Source organism: Clavelina lepadiformis, chromosome 5 (genome assembly GCF_947623445.1).
Source record: "Clavelina lepadiformis chromosome 5, kaClaLepa1.1, whole genome shotgun sequence".
Classification (NCBI taxonomy): Eukaryota; Metazoa; Chordata; class Ascidiacea; order Aplousobranchia; family Clavelinidae; genus Clavelina; species Clavelina lepadiformis.
In genome coordinates, this window is record NC_135244.1 from 17326874 (window position 1) to 17342915 (window position 16042).

At 36.1% G+C, this 16042-nt stretch overlaps 2 protein-coding genes across 2 annotated transcripts; both read left to right on the forward strand.

The window, feature by feature from the left end:
- The first annotated feature begins 2738 nt into the window (after window positions 1-2738).
- LOC143458940 (protein BUD31 homolog) lies at window positions 2739-4022 on the forward strand. Its single transcript, XM_076955852.1, has one exon. The coding sequence runs from the start codon at window positions 3099-3101 to the stop codon at window positions 3531-3533; it is 435 nt and encodes a 144-aa protein (XP_076811967.1). The 5' UTR covers window positions 2739-3098; the 3' UTR covers window positions 3534-4022.
- Window positions 4023-4117: 95 nt separating this feature from the next.
- LOC143458939 (uncharacterized) lies at window positions 4118-8081 on the forward strand. Its single transcript, XM_076955851.1, has 7 exons — window positions 4118-5646; window positions 5834-5970; window positions 6091-6204; window positions 6440-6534; window positions 6622-7048; window positions 7291-7421; window positions 7896-8081. The coding sequence occupies exons 1-7, from the start codon at window positions 4133-4135 to the stop codon at window positions 8022-8024; spliced, it is 2547 nt and encodes an 848-aa protein (XP_076811966.1). The 5' UTR covers window positions 4118-4132; the 3' UTR covers window positions 8025-8081.
- Window positions 8082-16042: the final 7961 nt, after the last annotated feature.

The following is a 16042-nucleotide window of genomic DNA, read 5'->3' on the forward strand; positions in this document are numbered from 1 at the left end:
CATTTAAAACTAAGCCATTCCAACCCAATTTCTTACCTCTCATGACTAAATTAAATCAAAAATAAATCTGAACAAAAAAAGAAATATCATCAAGATTCGAACCCGATACCTCCAGCATACGACACCTTTCATTAACCACTATGTCACTGCATTACTTTCTTCTCGTTATCCAAAACGACAGTGATTAACCCATCAGCGCAAATATTCCAGTCACCGTATTGCGATTCAGCAACTCCAGTAAACGGAAGCCGTTGAAATAGTCACTTCATTTCTCGATCTTAACCTATACTTAACAATGGAAATTGTCAACTTACTTTTATTCTTTTTTAATTTACTGATCCTGGACATGGGATTGTATTGAAAGATTTTGCTCCGAAGGTGAGTAGCATATGAATTCCTTTACACGAGAAAAAGAAAGTTTGGAAAATATGTTGCCTAGTTTTTATTTTACAGCAGTTTAAATCCTGCGCACTAGAGCTGTTCAATACAAAGTCATGTTACGTGGTCAGTGTAACATGCAATGTAAAATGTGTATATAAGAGTTTGCGTGTTACCTGCCGCACGTTTGAATCTAAAAATTCGGTGATCTCCTTTACTTTTGCACTCCCATATCAGGATTGAGTATTGAGGAATTATTTCGTCACAATTTCTTTTCTATTGAAATCTCCTTCCCATTTAGCCTTTGAAGCCGGAGTGCAAAACTAAGAGACGTTAATTTGGTTTGTATTTACTTCCAGTTGGTTATTTTAAAGTTTAGTTAATGTGCGAAACAAAATTTGCCTGTAAAACGCACCGCAGATAACATACAAATTACACATTATACTTTGCATGCTTCCTTGACCACATAGATGTCTTATCAAACGATTCTAGTGCGTACCATGCGTAGTGGTAGGATTCAAACTATTATAAAATAAAAACTTGGCAACATATTCTCAAATCTTTTTTATCACGTAAAGGAATTCAATGCAACTAATCTGAGCAAAATATTTTCAATCCAATACCCAGACTGTTTGTAATTTTAAAAAAATCAAAGTGGGTGGACAATTTCCATTGTTAAGTGCAGGCGATTGAAAAAATCTTGCCAGCCAATGACAGCTGTAACTCGGAAAGAGTAGATCTATTTTAATACTGGTTACTAAACAAAGAATATAGGCTAAAGTATAAGGAATATTTGCGTATACTGTACTGTATCACTAAACGTAAATTATGTGTTTCTGCGCGCATGATCTTTCACCAAAAATTGCCTTGTTAGTATTTTCCAGTCTGTTGAATTGTTATTGTAAGCCACAGTTATCTTCATATTGTGTTGTAGTAGCCAGCTAATTAGCTGTTTTGTGTTCTGTCTGAAGATAAATATTATGAGGTGTTGGCTATGCTATTTCTGTATTTGCATGTGATGGGGAATCAGTAATAAGATCTCCCCCAAAATTCTAAAATCAAAGTTTTTTGCAATTAACCTAGCTTACATTGTATCATTTTTATGTGATAGGTTATGTACCAATTTGACAACAGATATGTCAGAATGGCAATATTGGCAAGACAAGAAAGACTAAAAAATATATGAAATATTGTAATTTGAATTGTAGTTGCAGGATTTATTGTTGTAAAGTAAATTGGTGTCAATTTTCATTTGACAGTTATCAGTGATAGGCTAACAACATCAGGGTACATTTGGTAAATAAAGCTTTTTTTAACAATTTCTTTCACAAATCACACTTATAAGTTAGTTTTTAATAAGCTAGGTTTGTTCATTAGAAACTTTGGTGTGCAGCCCAGCTAACAATCGACCAAATGATTGCAATATATTTAGAGGCCAGAAGCTGGGTAAATTTTGTTTGAAGTGCTTCATCCAAACTGTTCTCCTTAGGTCGACATAGTAGCCAAGTAGTTAAAGTGTTGGGTTCTCTATAATGCGACCTGGTCCAAGTTCAATAGCTTACCCAGTGCAGCTTCCGTTGTAATATCCTTGGGCGATCCCCATAGTGGAAAGTGTTCACCTGCATACACAACATGTATCAACATGCATGCCGAATATTTTAATCATAACTCCGATTTGTAATAAATAAACAAAGAAAATTTGGTTGTTTGAATGCCGATTTGTTATAAAAAAATAAACAATTGAAGCTTTAGTGCACGCCATCACAGCAAAATTTGTGTTTGCCCACACGATTTCCCAACTTCTGAAGATGTCAAAACTACCATACTTTTTGGTCAGGGATAAGGCATTTACGACGCTCGCTCCTGTTCAAAGGACCTTGTGAGCAGTTCTCAGGCAATAATACAATATAAAAACTTAGTAACAAATGTCTGTGACATTGAAAGGGATTTATGCCAAACATCCAACCACATTTTGTTATTGTCAGCTCAGTGGTTAGAACATTTGGCTCACAATAATGTAGCCCATGTTCAATACCATGTCGCTGTATCATTTATAATGCCCTTGGGCAAAGCATTAACGACAGTTTCACCTGTTCATTGGTCCTGGTGAATAGTTTTAAATTAAACAATACAATACTAAAACAATGCATGTGCATAACTGGACTTGCACAATGATTAACTCCTAAGCGGGGTCCAAGCGATAAGGAATTGTTGTTGAGTTTAGGTCGTGCGAATATTTTCCTTAGTCTGAGGATAAAGGTTATGTTACGATACCATACCATTTGAGACTCTGGCACTTAAGTATACATGACAAAAGTAGAAAATTTATCGACTAGTGCTTGTGTTACATCACTTGAATTATCTTACACTAGACCTAGGTATTGGTATTTTACTTTTTAACTCAAAAAATTTGAAGAAATTTTATGTCAATGCCACCTCGTCTCAACTAGATCAATTAACTGATATTTTAGTTAATCTGAGTTGAAGAAAGGTTTGGGAATTAGATTGTTGTTGGTCGTTAGTGCAGCATAGCTAGCCTATTGTTTAACGCTTGCAACACTGCCAAAGGTTATTTATAAGAAAGCAAATAATTTGAATTGTATATTTTCATAATTCCTTAGCTATATACTCTCTTTCTGTACTTCTGTTTTATGCCTTGCAATTGTTTGTTTTTTTTGAAGAAATTTTTTAAACAAACTTGTCCATATTAAATCTTCATAATGCCAAGAGTTCGACGTAGTCGCAAACCTCCTCCAGATGGATGGGAACTCATCGAACCTACTCTTGATGAGCTGGATCAGAAAATGCGAGAAGCAGAAACAGAATCGCATGATGGGATGAGGAAAGTTGAATCACTCTGGCCGATCTTCAAAATTCATCATCAAAAATCGAGATACATTTTTGATCTTTTTTATCGAAGAAAAGCTATCAGCCGAGAACTCTACGATTATTGTTTGAAAGAGAACATTGCTGACAAAAACCTAATTGCTAAGTGGAAAAAGCAAGGTTATGAAAATCTATGCTGCCTGAGGTGCATCCAGGCAAGGGACACAAATTTCGGCACAAACTGTATTTGTCGGGTACCAAAGGACAAGCTGGAAGCTGGAAAAGTTGTGGAATGTGTTCATTGTGGCTGCCGGGGTTGTTCAGGTTGAAATGTAAGCAATGCAACATATACTTTGGTGATTTCTTACTTCTCAATCTTTTAAACCAAGCCAGCTGTACTTGAAATTTTGAAACTATCGTCGTTTACTATTTCGTGCAGCTAATGTACATAATTTTAAAATGGTTTGCTTGTGTCGTATATAAAAACACTCACCACTATAAAACGTCACCTGTTTAAAGAATTGTTATGGTCTTTCAGTTCTTTTACTAGTGAGTTACTTTAGAATAGAAAAGTTTTTGGAAGTACATTGCTTTTTGTGAAACGTATGATGTGTCTGTTTACCGCTTTACTTGTGTTGATGGAAGCATAGTTAAGTTAAAAAGAATTTTTGGTATAACATCAAGTGGTTATGAATTTTTCAACCTGGCTTGAATCATCGCAAAATTATAAAAATAAAGATTATACATGCTGTGTTAGCGCTAGACAAACTATGAATTTCAACTAAAATAAACTTGCAATTTTCATTGTTTTATTATAGGGACATGATGAGTGTAATAAGTAGAGTATGAATGGATGTGAGGTTTTGTTGCCTATTCTTATGAAGAAAATGTGACCAAGAAAGTCTTGGAATTTTTGGCGTAATTTGGTATGGAAAACAGCCTTGAGGATGCAACAAGTGACAGTATTAAAAATGAAAAGAACACCACAGCTGGAAAAGAGAATATCAATGTTGTTATTGTGCCAGAGAGCATTTTGCAAGCGTTCAAAAATAGTTCCAGCCTTAACCTGGACACAGACGATGTGGCAAACAATAACTCTGGCAATCTACTTAACATTGGAACCACTGAGACTGGTGAATGTGTGAATAACATTGATTTATCAAATGGGAATATATGGCTTTCCTTACATAGCAATCCTTTCTACACCAGCAATGATGACATAACATCTAGCAATAACCCCGCAGATGAAACTTGTCCTAAAGTAACTGCCAATGTAGGACCATCCACCCAAAATGGGTGTGTTCAAATTTCCAATTCCCAAGAGAAAGTCGATGCTGCTATAAACAATTGTGAAGTTCAATTACCATTACTGGATAACTGTGTTTTAATTCCATCATTGCATCCTGATGATACCTCCATTGCACATCCATACATAAATGGGACTTCTTTTGGCCCTACCAATCCAAATCAGCCCGCTGCTAATTCGTATATTTCGATGAGGATACAGAGTGTTGAAAGTGATGGTGATAAAAGCATATACACACTGGCACCTGCATTCAATCTTGATGCGAATGTAAATTTTTTAACGGACCAGGTTACAGCTGACAAGTTTCAGGCAGATGTGGACAATGTAACCACAAGCCTTGAATTACAAATTCCAGTTTCAATCAATAACGACACAGCAACCACTGAAAATCCTCAAAAAACCATCACTGTCTCAAGAGCTGATAGTTCCGTACCTACAGTTATTTTACGTGAAACTTCTGCAAAAACAAAAGTTGCAACTGCTGACAAAGCTACGTATGCAGATGGTTCCAAATCATTGCATAGATGCATGAAAGATGGCTGCAATGAAGTTTTTAAATCAGCACTGCAATATCGTAAACATGTGTCTACCGTGCATGAACTGGGTAAGATGTACAAGTGTAAGCACCCAAATTGTAAGTGGTCTTTTCAAACACCATATAAACTTAAAAGACATCTTCAGTCTCATTACAAAGGCAAGCCATATGTATGTCCATATCCAGGATGCAATGTTGGCTTTTCCATTGATTATAATCTAAAAGCTCATCTGAAAATGCACAACACAGTAATGCCAGAGCGTGTCTGCAAAGTATGCGACTTGCTTCTTTCCAGCAAGCAAGAATTACACACGCATATGCGTAAGGTGCATGATGAAAAGCCGTCCTTTCCGTGCAACATTTGCGGAAAACATTGTCATACTTCAGCTGCACTTGTTATGCACAAACGAGCCCATGATGCTAAGAAGTATAAATATGATTGTCCGGTGTGCGACAAGAAATTTGCGAGGAGATCCGAACTGAAAATGCATCTTTACACCCATACCGGTGAAAGACCTTTTCAATGCCCTCATTGTGAGTGGGGATTTGTGTCACTTTCAAGATTAAACAGACACATGATGACACATGAAAGCAGTGGACGGTATATATACATATTTGTTTTATAAAATATTAATCTTTGCCTAGCTATCTTAGCAAGATATTGTGCTTTTTGCAAATGGCTTAACGGACAAGAATACTTTTCTGTAGTACGCGTTAGATTGCCAAACATTTGTATGGACATTCTTGAATTTTGTGTGTCATTTTTTATCAAAAGAGTACATGTTTAGATTTAAGTGTTCTCAAGCAAACTGTGACAGCAGTTTTCATCGTTTACATCACTTGGTGGCTCACATGCGTCAAGTGCACAAAATACAGGAATTTAACGATGACAGAATTTTGCAAGAATATATCACGGAAGCAAAAGGTAATACTATTGATAGTAATTCGTATTATTGATCCCATTCCGGGTTGTTCAAGTGTATAATCTTCATTACGAGAACGTTTATAAAACATCGTTTTTGTATATGTATTTGTGGCTTTCTAGGTGGGAAGGAATTTCAATACTTCAACTGTGATGCATGTGGTTGTGGTTTTTTATCAGCTCATGGTCTTGGCAGACATCAGCTGAAATGTTTAGAGTTTATGGCACTCTCTGAAAGTATGCTTTTCTTGGCAATTACAGTGCAATTTCATTAGCTGACTGTTCTATAATTTTACTTGACCCACCAATCACCATATCCTTGTGCATAAATGTACAGTGACTCAGTGAGTAGTGTGGCAAAGAAAATTTATACTAAAGCTGTAGTCAAGTGTCCCAGTTATTGCTTGTGAGAGATATGCCATTTAAATGTCCTGGCATCTGGGTTAATGTTTTGTTTTAATAAAACTTCCAGGACCACCTGTAACTGTCTCAGTGGATGTGAATGGAACAGATGAGCCGCTTGATGATGCGATGGTTGTTCATGTTGAAGATTACGCAGCGCTTAAGGTAGATTATGCAGTAATCTAGTGTTTCTTAAGAACTTACTTCCTTTGCGTACTGCAAGATCTGTAATATTTATTATTGCATTTTCAGGTTATTTCTACTTCAAGTAACGCCTCAGATAAGTCAGTATCAGAGGTGAATAAGATAACAAAGATTGATTCACTGGAGAACTTTGCACTAGGACAAAATACAAACAACGTTAAAGAAAACAAATCTAACCCCACAACCAGTCAAATAAAACAATTAGCTTCAGCAGCTAATGAAACTTTGCCCATATCGACAAATGAAGACACAGTTGTAACCATGAACAACGATTGGGTTGCCGCGCTCTTGCCAGACTTATCCCAAAAAATTAACTGTTCACGTTATCTTGCATGTCATGGTCATGATCAGGCTAGTCATATGACGCTTGTTCCTTTTATGGATGACGTCACGGTTTTAAATGACACCACAACGCAGCAGTTTTTGCGTTTAGATGACGCCATAACATCTTGTGTTGATTCTGTGAATGTTCCAGGTAATCGAAAAAGCTTTCAATAAGTTTATATTATTCTTGTTTTCTTGAAGGTTTTTAATTTTTCATTAATCATAGAAAATAGTAATAGTAAATTTGATTGACATTCACAATTCATTTGAACACTATTTTGTTTTGGGTTCTTCAGCTAGCATTACGTAGAAAGTGATTTTTCAATGTAGAACAACAAACTGTAAAGGAAAACTTCCACTAAACAAGAATTTTATTCTACTTTGTAAAAACAGCTGATTGTACCGACCATAAGGGTACTGGAAATGCGGACTTGCTGCAACAGTACGTCATAGGTGCTCCAAGCTTGGATGACATCGAAGTCAGTGAAAACTTGGACATCAGCGGACCATCTTACGACGAACAGGTAGAGATGTGTATTTTAGAATATCGAATCCTTGAGAACCGAAATGAAAAAATTATTCTACTTTGCACATCCCTACGATCAGGTAGACGTTTGTTTTGTCTCTTGATCCGTGTTTCCAAATCACGTTGTTTACTTTGGGCCTTTAACGGTCTGCCGTTATGCTTTGGTTTAAGCGTTATAGCGTTTAGCCTTGTTGCGCGTTTTGTTTTTATGGAAAACAATTACTTTGACGAAAGTAAGTCACCAAGTGCGTTGTTTTAGACAAGGAGTAATATGAGCAAAAATATTGTGCAAAGGTTAAAATCATAATGAGATTTAGATTGAGGGGTTTTTGATTCGATTGATGGGTTTTCGCTTCGAAGGTACACGATTTATGCGAAATGACAACATGATGTGTGTTGTTGTACATTGTGAGCTACTGTAAATGTTTTGCTAGCGTTCACCACATTTTTAAATTTAACACGATTTTATCAGACATGTAGTTCACAAGCGACCGGTCTCTTCACTCATAACATCTCACTTGCATCCGACGAAGAGCAACGAAATCCTATGACGTCAGCACATTTTTCGGGAACTACGATCAATTTAAATGATTTGCATTAAGTTTGTATTGTTTATCTTCTTCGTGAAACTGTTTACAATATACGCGGTAACCGTTCACTTTGGTAGAGGAGTCATTATGTCTATATATAAGTAAAAAGTAGCCTAAAGATTTCCAATCATAAAGCAGGGAGAATAGAGATTAAAAATCAACATAGTATGATTGTGGTTGCAAGGCTTTGCCTGTACATGGTTAAGAAGGGGTAAGACCGCAGGGAAAAAAGCCCTGGTCACCATTGAAAGTATCGTCATTGTGATAGAAACATGTTATGTGATTCTGCTCCCGACCACCGCCATATTTCAATAAAATACACAGCATACGACCATGATATATAACAACTGTAGATTCTCTCTTCCTGTTTAGCCCAGCTGCTGGTACAGTATTGATTTCTAAAAGCTGTCCTACAGAGAGTGTATCAAGAGGACCGGCAGATAAGGATCTGTTGATCCTTGTGGCACAAACTTTAAAACGATGTGGCTTGGTGTTCCTGCTAGACGTATAAGTCTCTATTCTTTGGTCGTGACAGTCATTTTACATCCAGAAACGTCAACTGTGAGACAAGATTGTTCTTTGCGACACTCGATTGAGGAGTCTTCGCTAACGATGATCTGAACTAATAAAAGATTCAGATCTGACGAGCTTTGATGAAATAGAATGAACCCACGAGTGGTTGCTACACTGGGTATTGTTGCAATACTATTGCAGCTTTTATTTTCGACGACCGATGGCCTTTAACAATCAATAATAAAATTAGAGTCTGGTTCAGACCCACAGTCAATGCCTGACAGAGCTTAGATCAATTAGCATTCAGACACAACCGCTACTACTATGTCTTCATTCAACAACAACTAATATCTTAGGTCTTGACGGTTTCTAAATTAGAAGTCGAATTAAGACACCATGAATACGGACGGATATATATGGATATATACAAACGACGGGAGTAAACGGTTGGAAGACGCTATTAACATTATCTTCCAAGTTGTGATGATAAAATTATGTATTTTCTATCTACCACGGTATTATTGCATAACGTCATACCTGTGGAAGACGCTATTATACCATTGCCTTCCAAGTTATGATGTTATAAATATGTACATGCTATTTACCGCGCTATTTTTTCAAAACGTTATATTTTGCTATAAGTTCTTCTCACTTCACGACATAATTATTCAAAGAATAGTTGTTTGACAATCTTTAATTGTTAAAAAAGCGTGATCTCCATTGCAATATCAACCACCCACCCCCAATTCAAAATAACCTCTGTGTGATTAACAACTTATTCGCCCGAAACGTTTGCTGCACGATTAATAACACTGGACAACAATTTACAACTTATTTTTTATTCCTCGCTCATTTCAAGTTTACCTAGACTAATTTTGCAATGCTGAATCCAAATCTGGTCTTAGATTTTTTCTAACACGTCACGTTTTTGAGATATGATATATGCTCACGACAACCCATAACTGTGATTTTGGCTAATTTTGGCTGAGCGGAACAAAACATTACATGTAATCAACCCAGTAATTTCTATTGAAAATAACAGCATTATCATACTGCACAATTTAACACAACCCAGGATAATTAAATCAGACGAAAATAACATTATATTCCCTCAAAAGTGCTTTATACACTTGCTCTTTCGAGTATGTTCAGTGTCAGTTTCACGCTGAAGAAACCAGCAGTAGTCCCCCATCATGTTTGGGTTAAATCGACCTCTATACCGCGATTCCATCACAGAGATGTCTTGGTGAAATCTTTCCCCATGCTCGTCGCTCACATCACCCAGGTTTGGCGGGAAAAATTCCAAGTGTGAATGAAGAAAATGCAGTTTAACCGACATTCTGCAGCCCATTTCGCGGTATGATTCCAGCAAATTGTCCACTAGTTCCGAGTAATTTTCTGCCCTGTACTTCCCAAGAAAATTTTGTACAATCTGTACAAATGCATTCCAGGCTTTTAATTCAATTGAATTAAGCTTGGATGGAAATACTGGGTCACGGATCAAATCACGTATTTGGGGGCCAACAAATATTCCAGCTCTCAGTTTAGCATCACTTGGTATTGCACCAAATTTTTCTTTTATATGCAGGAATCCATCTCCATTGAAATCCATTGCCTTCACAAATTGTTTGATCAGGCCAAGTTTAATGTGAAGTGGTGGCAAGTACACTTTGCTCAGATCAATTAGGGGTTGGCACTTAACATTATATCTTCCAACAAAGTAGTCCGTTCTCATTGGCCATTCAGTTGTGTCATAGTGGTTTGCATCGTCTCGACTGTCCCACAAACAGAGAAAGCACATATGCTTGGTGTAACCCAACTGCAATCCGAGCAAAAGTGACACAACTTTAAGGTCTCCACATATGTTCCCCCCCTACCCCTACCCCCTCCCCTCTATAGTCATGGCCAAGAACATTCAAGAATGCATTAATTGTGAAAAGATAGAACATTGCATTTACAAAATAATGTCAATATTAATCTTACATAACATGCATTGTGACATAATATGACCAACAATTCGCTGGGAAAGAAAATTGCACAATACCTTGTACTGTAGAACCTTATAATATAGTGCCAATCAATGCAAAATCCGAATTTCGTGAATTTTCATATCTTGAAAACCTGACGTGATAGACCAATTCTGATTTCAGATTTGGAATCAGCGTCCCAAAGTTAGTCTAGGCAGTTTATTTTCATTTGAGGAATAATTTTGCTGTTGTCCAGTGTAATCGCACTGGCATTCGAAAGTAGATAGTGTTGACTGAACTTATTTCCTTTACCCATTAATTGTCGTTAAAATTGACACCTAAACTATAAATCTTCGAGTCCAAACTATTTCCTGTTTTGATAAGCGCCTCAAGTTGTAATATTGTTTCTTTAATGCACTTACTCAGTGTATGTATGTACCGTTGCATGCTATGTTTTTATAGACTCTCACACAGATATAGATACGCAAAGTTGGAAATGAGAGCGAGTAATGAAATAGATCTGTAGCGGCCTGGGTGGCATTTTTAATACTGTACCATCACATCAGTCTTGGAAAAGTGTTTTCCAGTTATTGATTGAAGTTTGTTTTTTGATAACACTTCAATTGTCGTTTGATATTTGGAAACTTGCTCTGAATAACTTCGTGTGAAAACTCCTTTTAGTACGTTACCAGGTTGTTTCAAAACGCGCCAGTTTTAACTGAATGTAATCCCCATTGCCAACGCATTGTTTTTCTCGTTCACGCGTTCTGAAATGTTCGTGTTTTTTTTGTCGGATATTTCCGCTCACATCGCTCCACGTTTTATAAGCTCGAACTTTTACGCGAGAAAACGACAGACGGAGAGATACAGAGAGTTGTACGATCGTACTACGTTAGTCATGGTGATTGCAATTCAATAGACCTGTTTTAAGCAGTGATTTTACTAGGTTTTTGATTATGTGTAATATTCGGAACGTGTACAGTACCTACAATAAAAAAACCTTTTCTGGTAAACTGTATCTGTTGTAACATAAAAGCTTTCGGCTGACAAGAGGTTAGAGAATTCTAACCGCACGCAACAATAGAGTCAGACAATTAATTCAGCAGGTAAATTAAGTCAAAATAACATAAGTTAAGACAGATAAGCTCTGCATCTGCTGTGATAACCTCCGCAGATCGACCTCCTTAAGTGTTCGTGTAATTTAAAGAGATGTGCTGTTGGCAATTGGGTTCTTAAAATCCTTTCTATTGAATGAGTAATATTAAAGTAATTTTTGTGTTCGTCTAAACTTTAGACTCTAAAGTAATAATGACGAGGATTAAAAGTGAAATTAATCAGATTCTTTGTATTTAATATTATATAATCTATTCAACTGAAGTTTAGAAATTTTCTAGACAGAATTCGCAACCTTCTAATTGTTCTTAAGAGTCAGATTGCAATATAGCAAAATAATTGTGGTATACTCTAACCAGCGTATATAACAGTAAACAATTATCACACATAACAGGATATAAGATAACAAGTAAATCGATATATTTAGTACAAGTTCATTAGAAACGATTACAGTATCAAAAATAAGCAGTGGATAGAGTAGAGATGGACAGTCGATACCTTGAAGTTACCATCTGTAATGGTACCGGTACATGGCAAATAATGCATGGACGTTGCCCGTATGCGATACTGTGGTTCGGTACTCGTTAGCAGTACTTTTTGTGCAACAGGTTCTGCTGCAAGTGCTTTTTTATTCCTATACTCAGGCCCAGCTACAGGTTACTCCAGGTCAAAACCTAGGTCACCTTACTCATGGCGTTCTTAATCAACATTTGTAGATTAAATGAACTAAAAAAGAACAACAATTACTACAATTGGCATCATTGTTTATTTAAAAAACAAACGTTTGAAAAACATACTTTGCAAAATCATGAAATGCCCACTTGAAAAGTATTGAGTGATGTTGTAATTTCTTGTATTTGTCTAAAGTAATATTGAAAAGTATTAAAAGTGACATGAATCAGATTCTCAGTACTTAAGTTGTATAAATTATTTGACTGAAGTTTAGGAATACTAGACAGTATTCGCGGGCTTCTAATTGTTTTTAAGAGTCAGATTGCATTATAATAAAATATTTTTGGATATAGCCTACGTAGACCAGTGTATTCCATATTTATAAGTTATACGTTGCATTATTGGTGTAAATGACGTACTTGAACAATCTTGCTAAGTTTCAATACCAAGTTTCTCAAGCTTCGGTATATTTTCTCCGATTATTATCAGCAGATTTGTACGAAATATATTGACGTATTATTGTGATCAGCTTCCGATGTGTGTGAGAAATGCTTCCCGATTATTGTTGTAGTACGTATATTTATACTTGTACATATTGTCAGTATATTCATTCTTATTCTTCTTCTACGAAAAATTTTTGTGCTCATCCACCAACAGTCTACTTATTTACAATGCAATCAAGTCTATAGTTGTCAAAATTTCTGTAAGCAATGTTTATAATAAGAGGCAACCAGGTCTCAATTGAAAGTTGACGCTGACATTTCAACATCATTGGAATTGGTCTGCTATTTCTACATCAGTCGATGAACCTGGCTGTGAAAATATATTAACGACCCGAGATTTTGAGACTCATTAAACAGCCAGTTCATTTACTTGCCATACTTATAACCAGTGTTTTTTTAAGGTGTTTTGGGGGACCGAAACGGTCCCCCAAATTTCTCCAGCGGTTTCCCAAAATTTGGACGCTATTTTTTGGTATTTAAATGAAACACTTGCAGTCTCTTAAAAGTACTTAGCGGTCACCCAAACCAAACCTTAAAAAAAACCTGCTTATAACCATTGTAATGGTTGGATTTTTTGGACAATAGTAAACAGCAACCTAATCCATTACAGTACCGACAGTGTCGGTTCCGAAACATTACTGCGGTATTAGTAGTTCTGTACGACAATACCTCGGTACTGCCCACCTATACATGTAACTAACACGTAAGACTGCAGATGAAGGGGAATTCTAAAGGTAATATGTCGTATACCCTGACATAGCTAGAACTAAACCTAAATTAATTTGATAATTGGTCGTTGATTAACGTACGACAGCCAACTATTAAAATCACCTATAGCCTACGCGAAACTTGAAATGGGAAACTTTCTATGCTCTCTGGCCATTAAATGCACAGCGCAGAATTCACAAGTAAAATTACACGCATAACGTGCTGTAGTACGAATGACGTAATTCCGAAGTAATCAAAACCGGGCCGTGTATACTAAACACGGCTAAAATGTAATTCAGCGCTTGTTAAACACACAAAGTAAGGCACTGATAACATTATAATATCATTAGATCTGCACGAAAATTCCGTACGAATAAGGGCTAATTATGACAACTAGCACACTACCAGCACGCATGTTTTTTACAACCTTGAGACTTTTTATCAGAGTTATTCTCTTTTGATATTAGTTATATTCCTTGACCAATTTCTGACCCATTTATTTGGTAAACTTGGAAACATCATGTTTGCGGGCGTAGTTTTGAAGTGAATGCTTAGCTTTTCACTCCCCACTCCTTAATCCTTATGTTAGAATTTGAAAGTTAGGTTTGGAGAATGGGTATGCAAAAAGTTGATTTTAGCTATGATTTTGTTCGACTTAGATTTATATCACAAAGTAGATTTAGGACAGGTTTAGGTTACTAAGTTATAAAATTTAAGTTAGGTTAACAAGAATCTTTGAAAAATAGCTTCGAACGCACTATTTTTTTTTGGGAGAAATAGTGGCAGCCTATGCACTTTATAACAGAACAAAGCCTGACTCAAGATATTAATCTACAGTCCTACACGTACAAGTGCAAGTAGCTGCTACATTGAGAAGGTCGTGTACGCTGCAAATAGTTCTATGCGCTTCTTCCCAACTGGTCGCTTATAGTCTAATTAACACACCTACTATGATACATCTCACAAAAATGAAAAAAATCGCACCATGAAATTATATTTATGTTTTTCTTGAGAACGAAGATTCATATGTGATATGTGTCGTTGTTACTATAGCGTTTGTCACGTCAATATGTTAATATTTTAGCGAAAAAGTGAGCGTGAAATATTTACAATGAAACGTTGCAGTATTGAGGACACTTTTGTATGGGTTATTTATTTCGACCTTACAAAAATACTGCATATTTCGTTGAGATATACAGCTATTTTGAAGAGACGTAAGTAACGTAATGAAAACGCTGAATCGTATAATTAATTCTTTAAAGTGATTTATAGTTTACAACCCTTGGTACAAGGCGTAAGCTCTTTCCATGTCACATCTTTGTAAATAGGCTGCTCCTTTTTGTCTTCATGTAATTGCGCCATGTAAGAAAATATTGATTTTAACAAGTTGCGTTGCAAGAAATTGAATCGAAAAAATTGATTGTTGCCAGTTGCCCCACGTCACCGCTATTTCCTGCAGTGGAAGGGGTCATATGTATAAGTAGGTTACTTTGTTAGTTTCATCGGTGATGTGCTATGCTGTTTTTTGTCACATTGTAGCTTACTATGCCAGCTATGATCGATAGATGAAATAACTTTGTAAATGATAAGCCAGTACTTGACTTATTGAAAGTATATTGTGTGAAAGTAAAAGTATTGATTGGCTGTGGTAAAGTTTATTGCAGTCGGTTTTCAAAATTTGAATTCACTGTTTGCTTGTATAAGTTTGAAAACTGTTAGTCACAGCTGTAAGTCCTTATGTGCAGTCGTGGCCAAACGTTTAAGAGCAACATGCTCAAATTGATATTTTTCTTGTTATTGCATTATAAAATAAACTGATTGCATAAAAAAATCAAATAATTCCAACAGATGGAATTATCTATTTCCCAGTTTATTGTAATCACTTTTCCACCGCCCATTATGGTATTTAGGCCATTTTATATCTATTATTTCAAGCATAAATCGCCTCTCTGATTGCTAAAGTTCGTTTTCGCGTTTCTCTTTTCAGTTCCTTATTTTCTGTTGTGTTGATCTACAAATGCTAATCTACAGTATACAAAGTATAATGTTTGGTTTATGGTATAAAGAAAATAGGGTAAATGGTGCAGAAGTAATTCCCTATTAATATGAAAGAAACACAAACATCAAATTTGCAGTAAGTTATTACTACGTTATTTAGTGCCAAGGCCTCAGTTGAACTAACGTTGCTTATTTAAAGTATAGATCTTTTTAACCGTTCGCACATTTTATTAGGTGCAATTGCCCTTTCCAGCGAATTAACGACAGCTGGAAATCTGGTTTGCAATATCGAACCCATTTGATTAGTCCAAATTGATTATTTTAATTTACTGCGCACAGAAGAGTGATTAGCACCGCGTATCTCGGGTTATGTCATATCTGTTTTCCGCTGGGTCTACAAGTACTCCCTCAATTTCTACGCATGTCTACAAGTACTCCCTTAATTTCAGCACTTCGCTATCACTAGTCTACTCTGGCAATAGAACCATGGAAGTCGAAATCTTTTGCGTTCGTGGTAAACGCATGTTATTTGATGTTGTAATAAAAGAAAAGCGG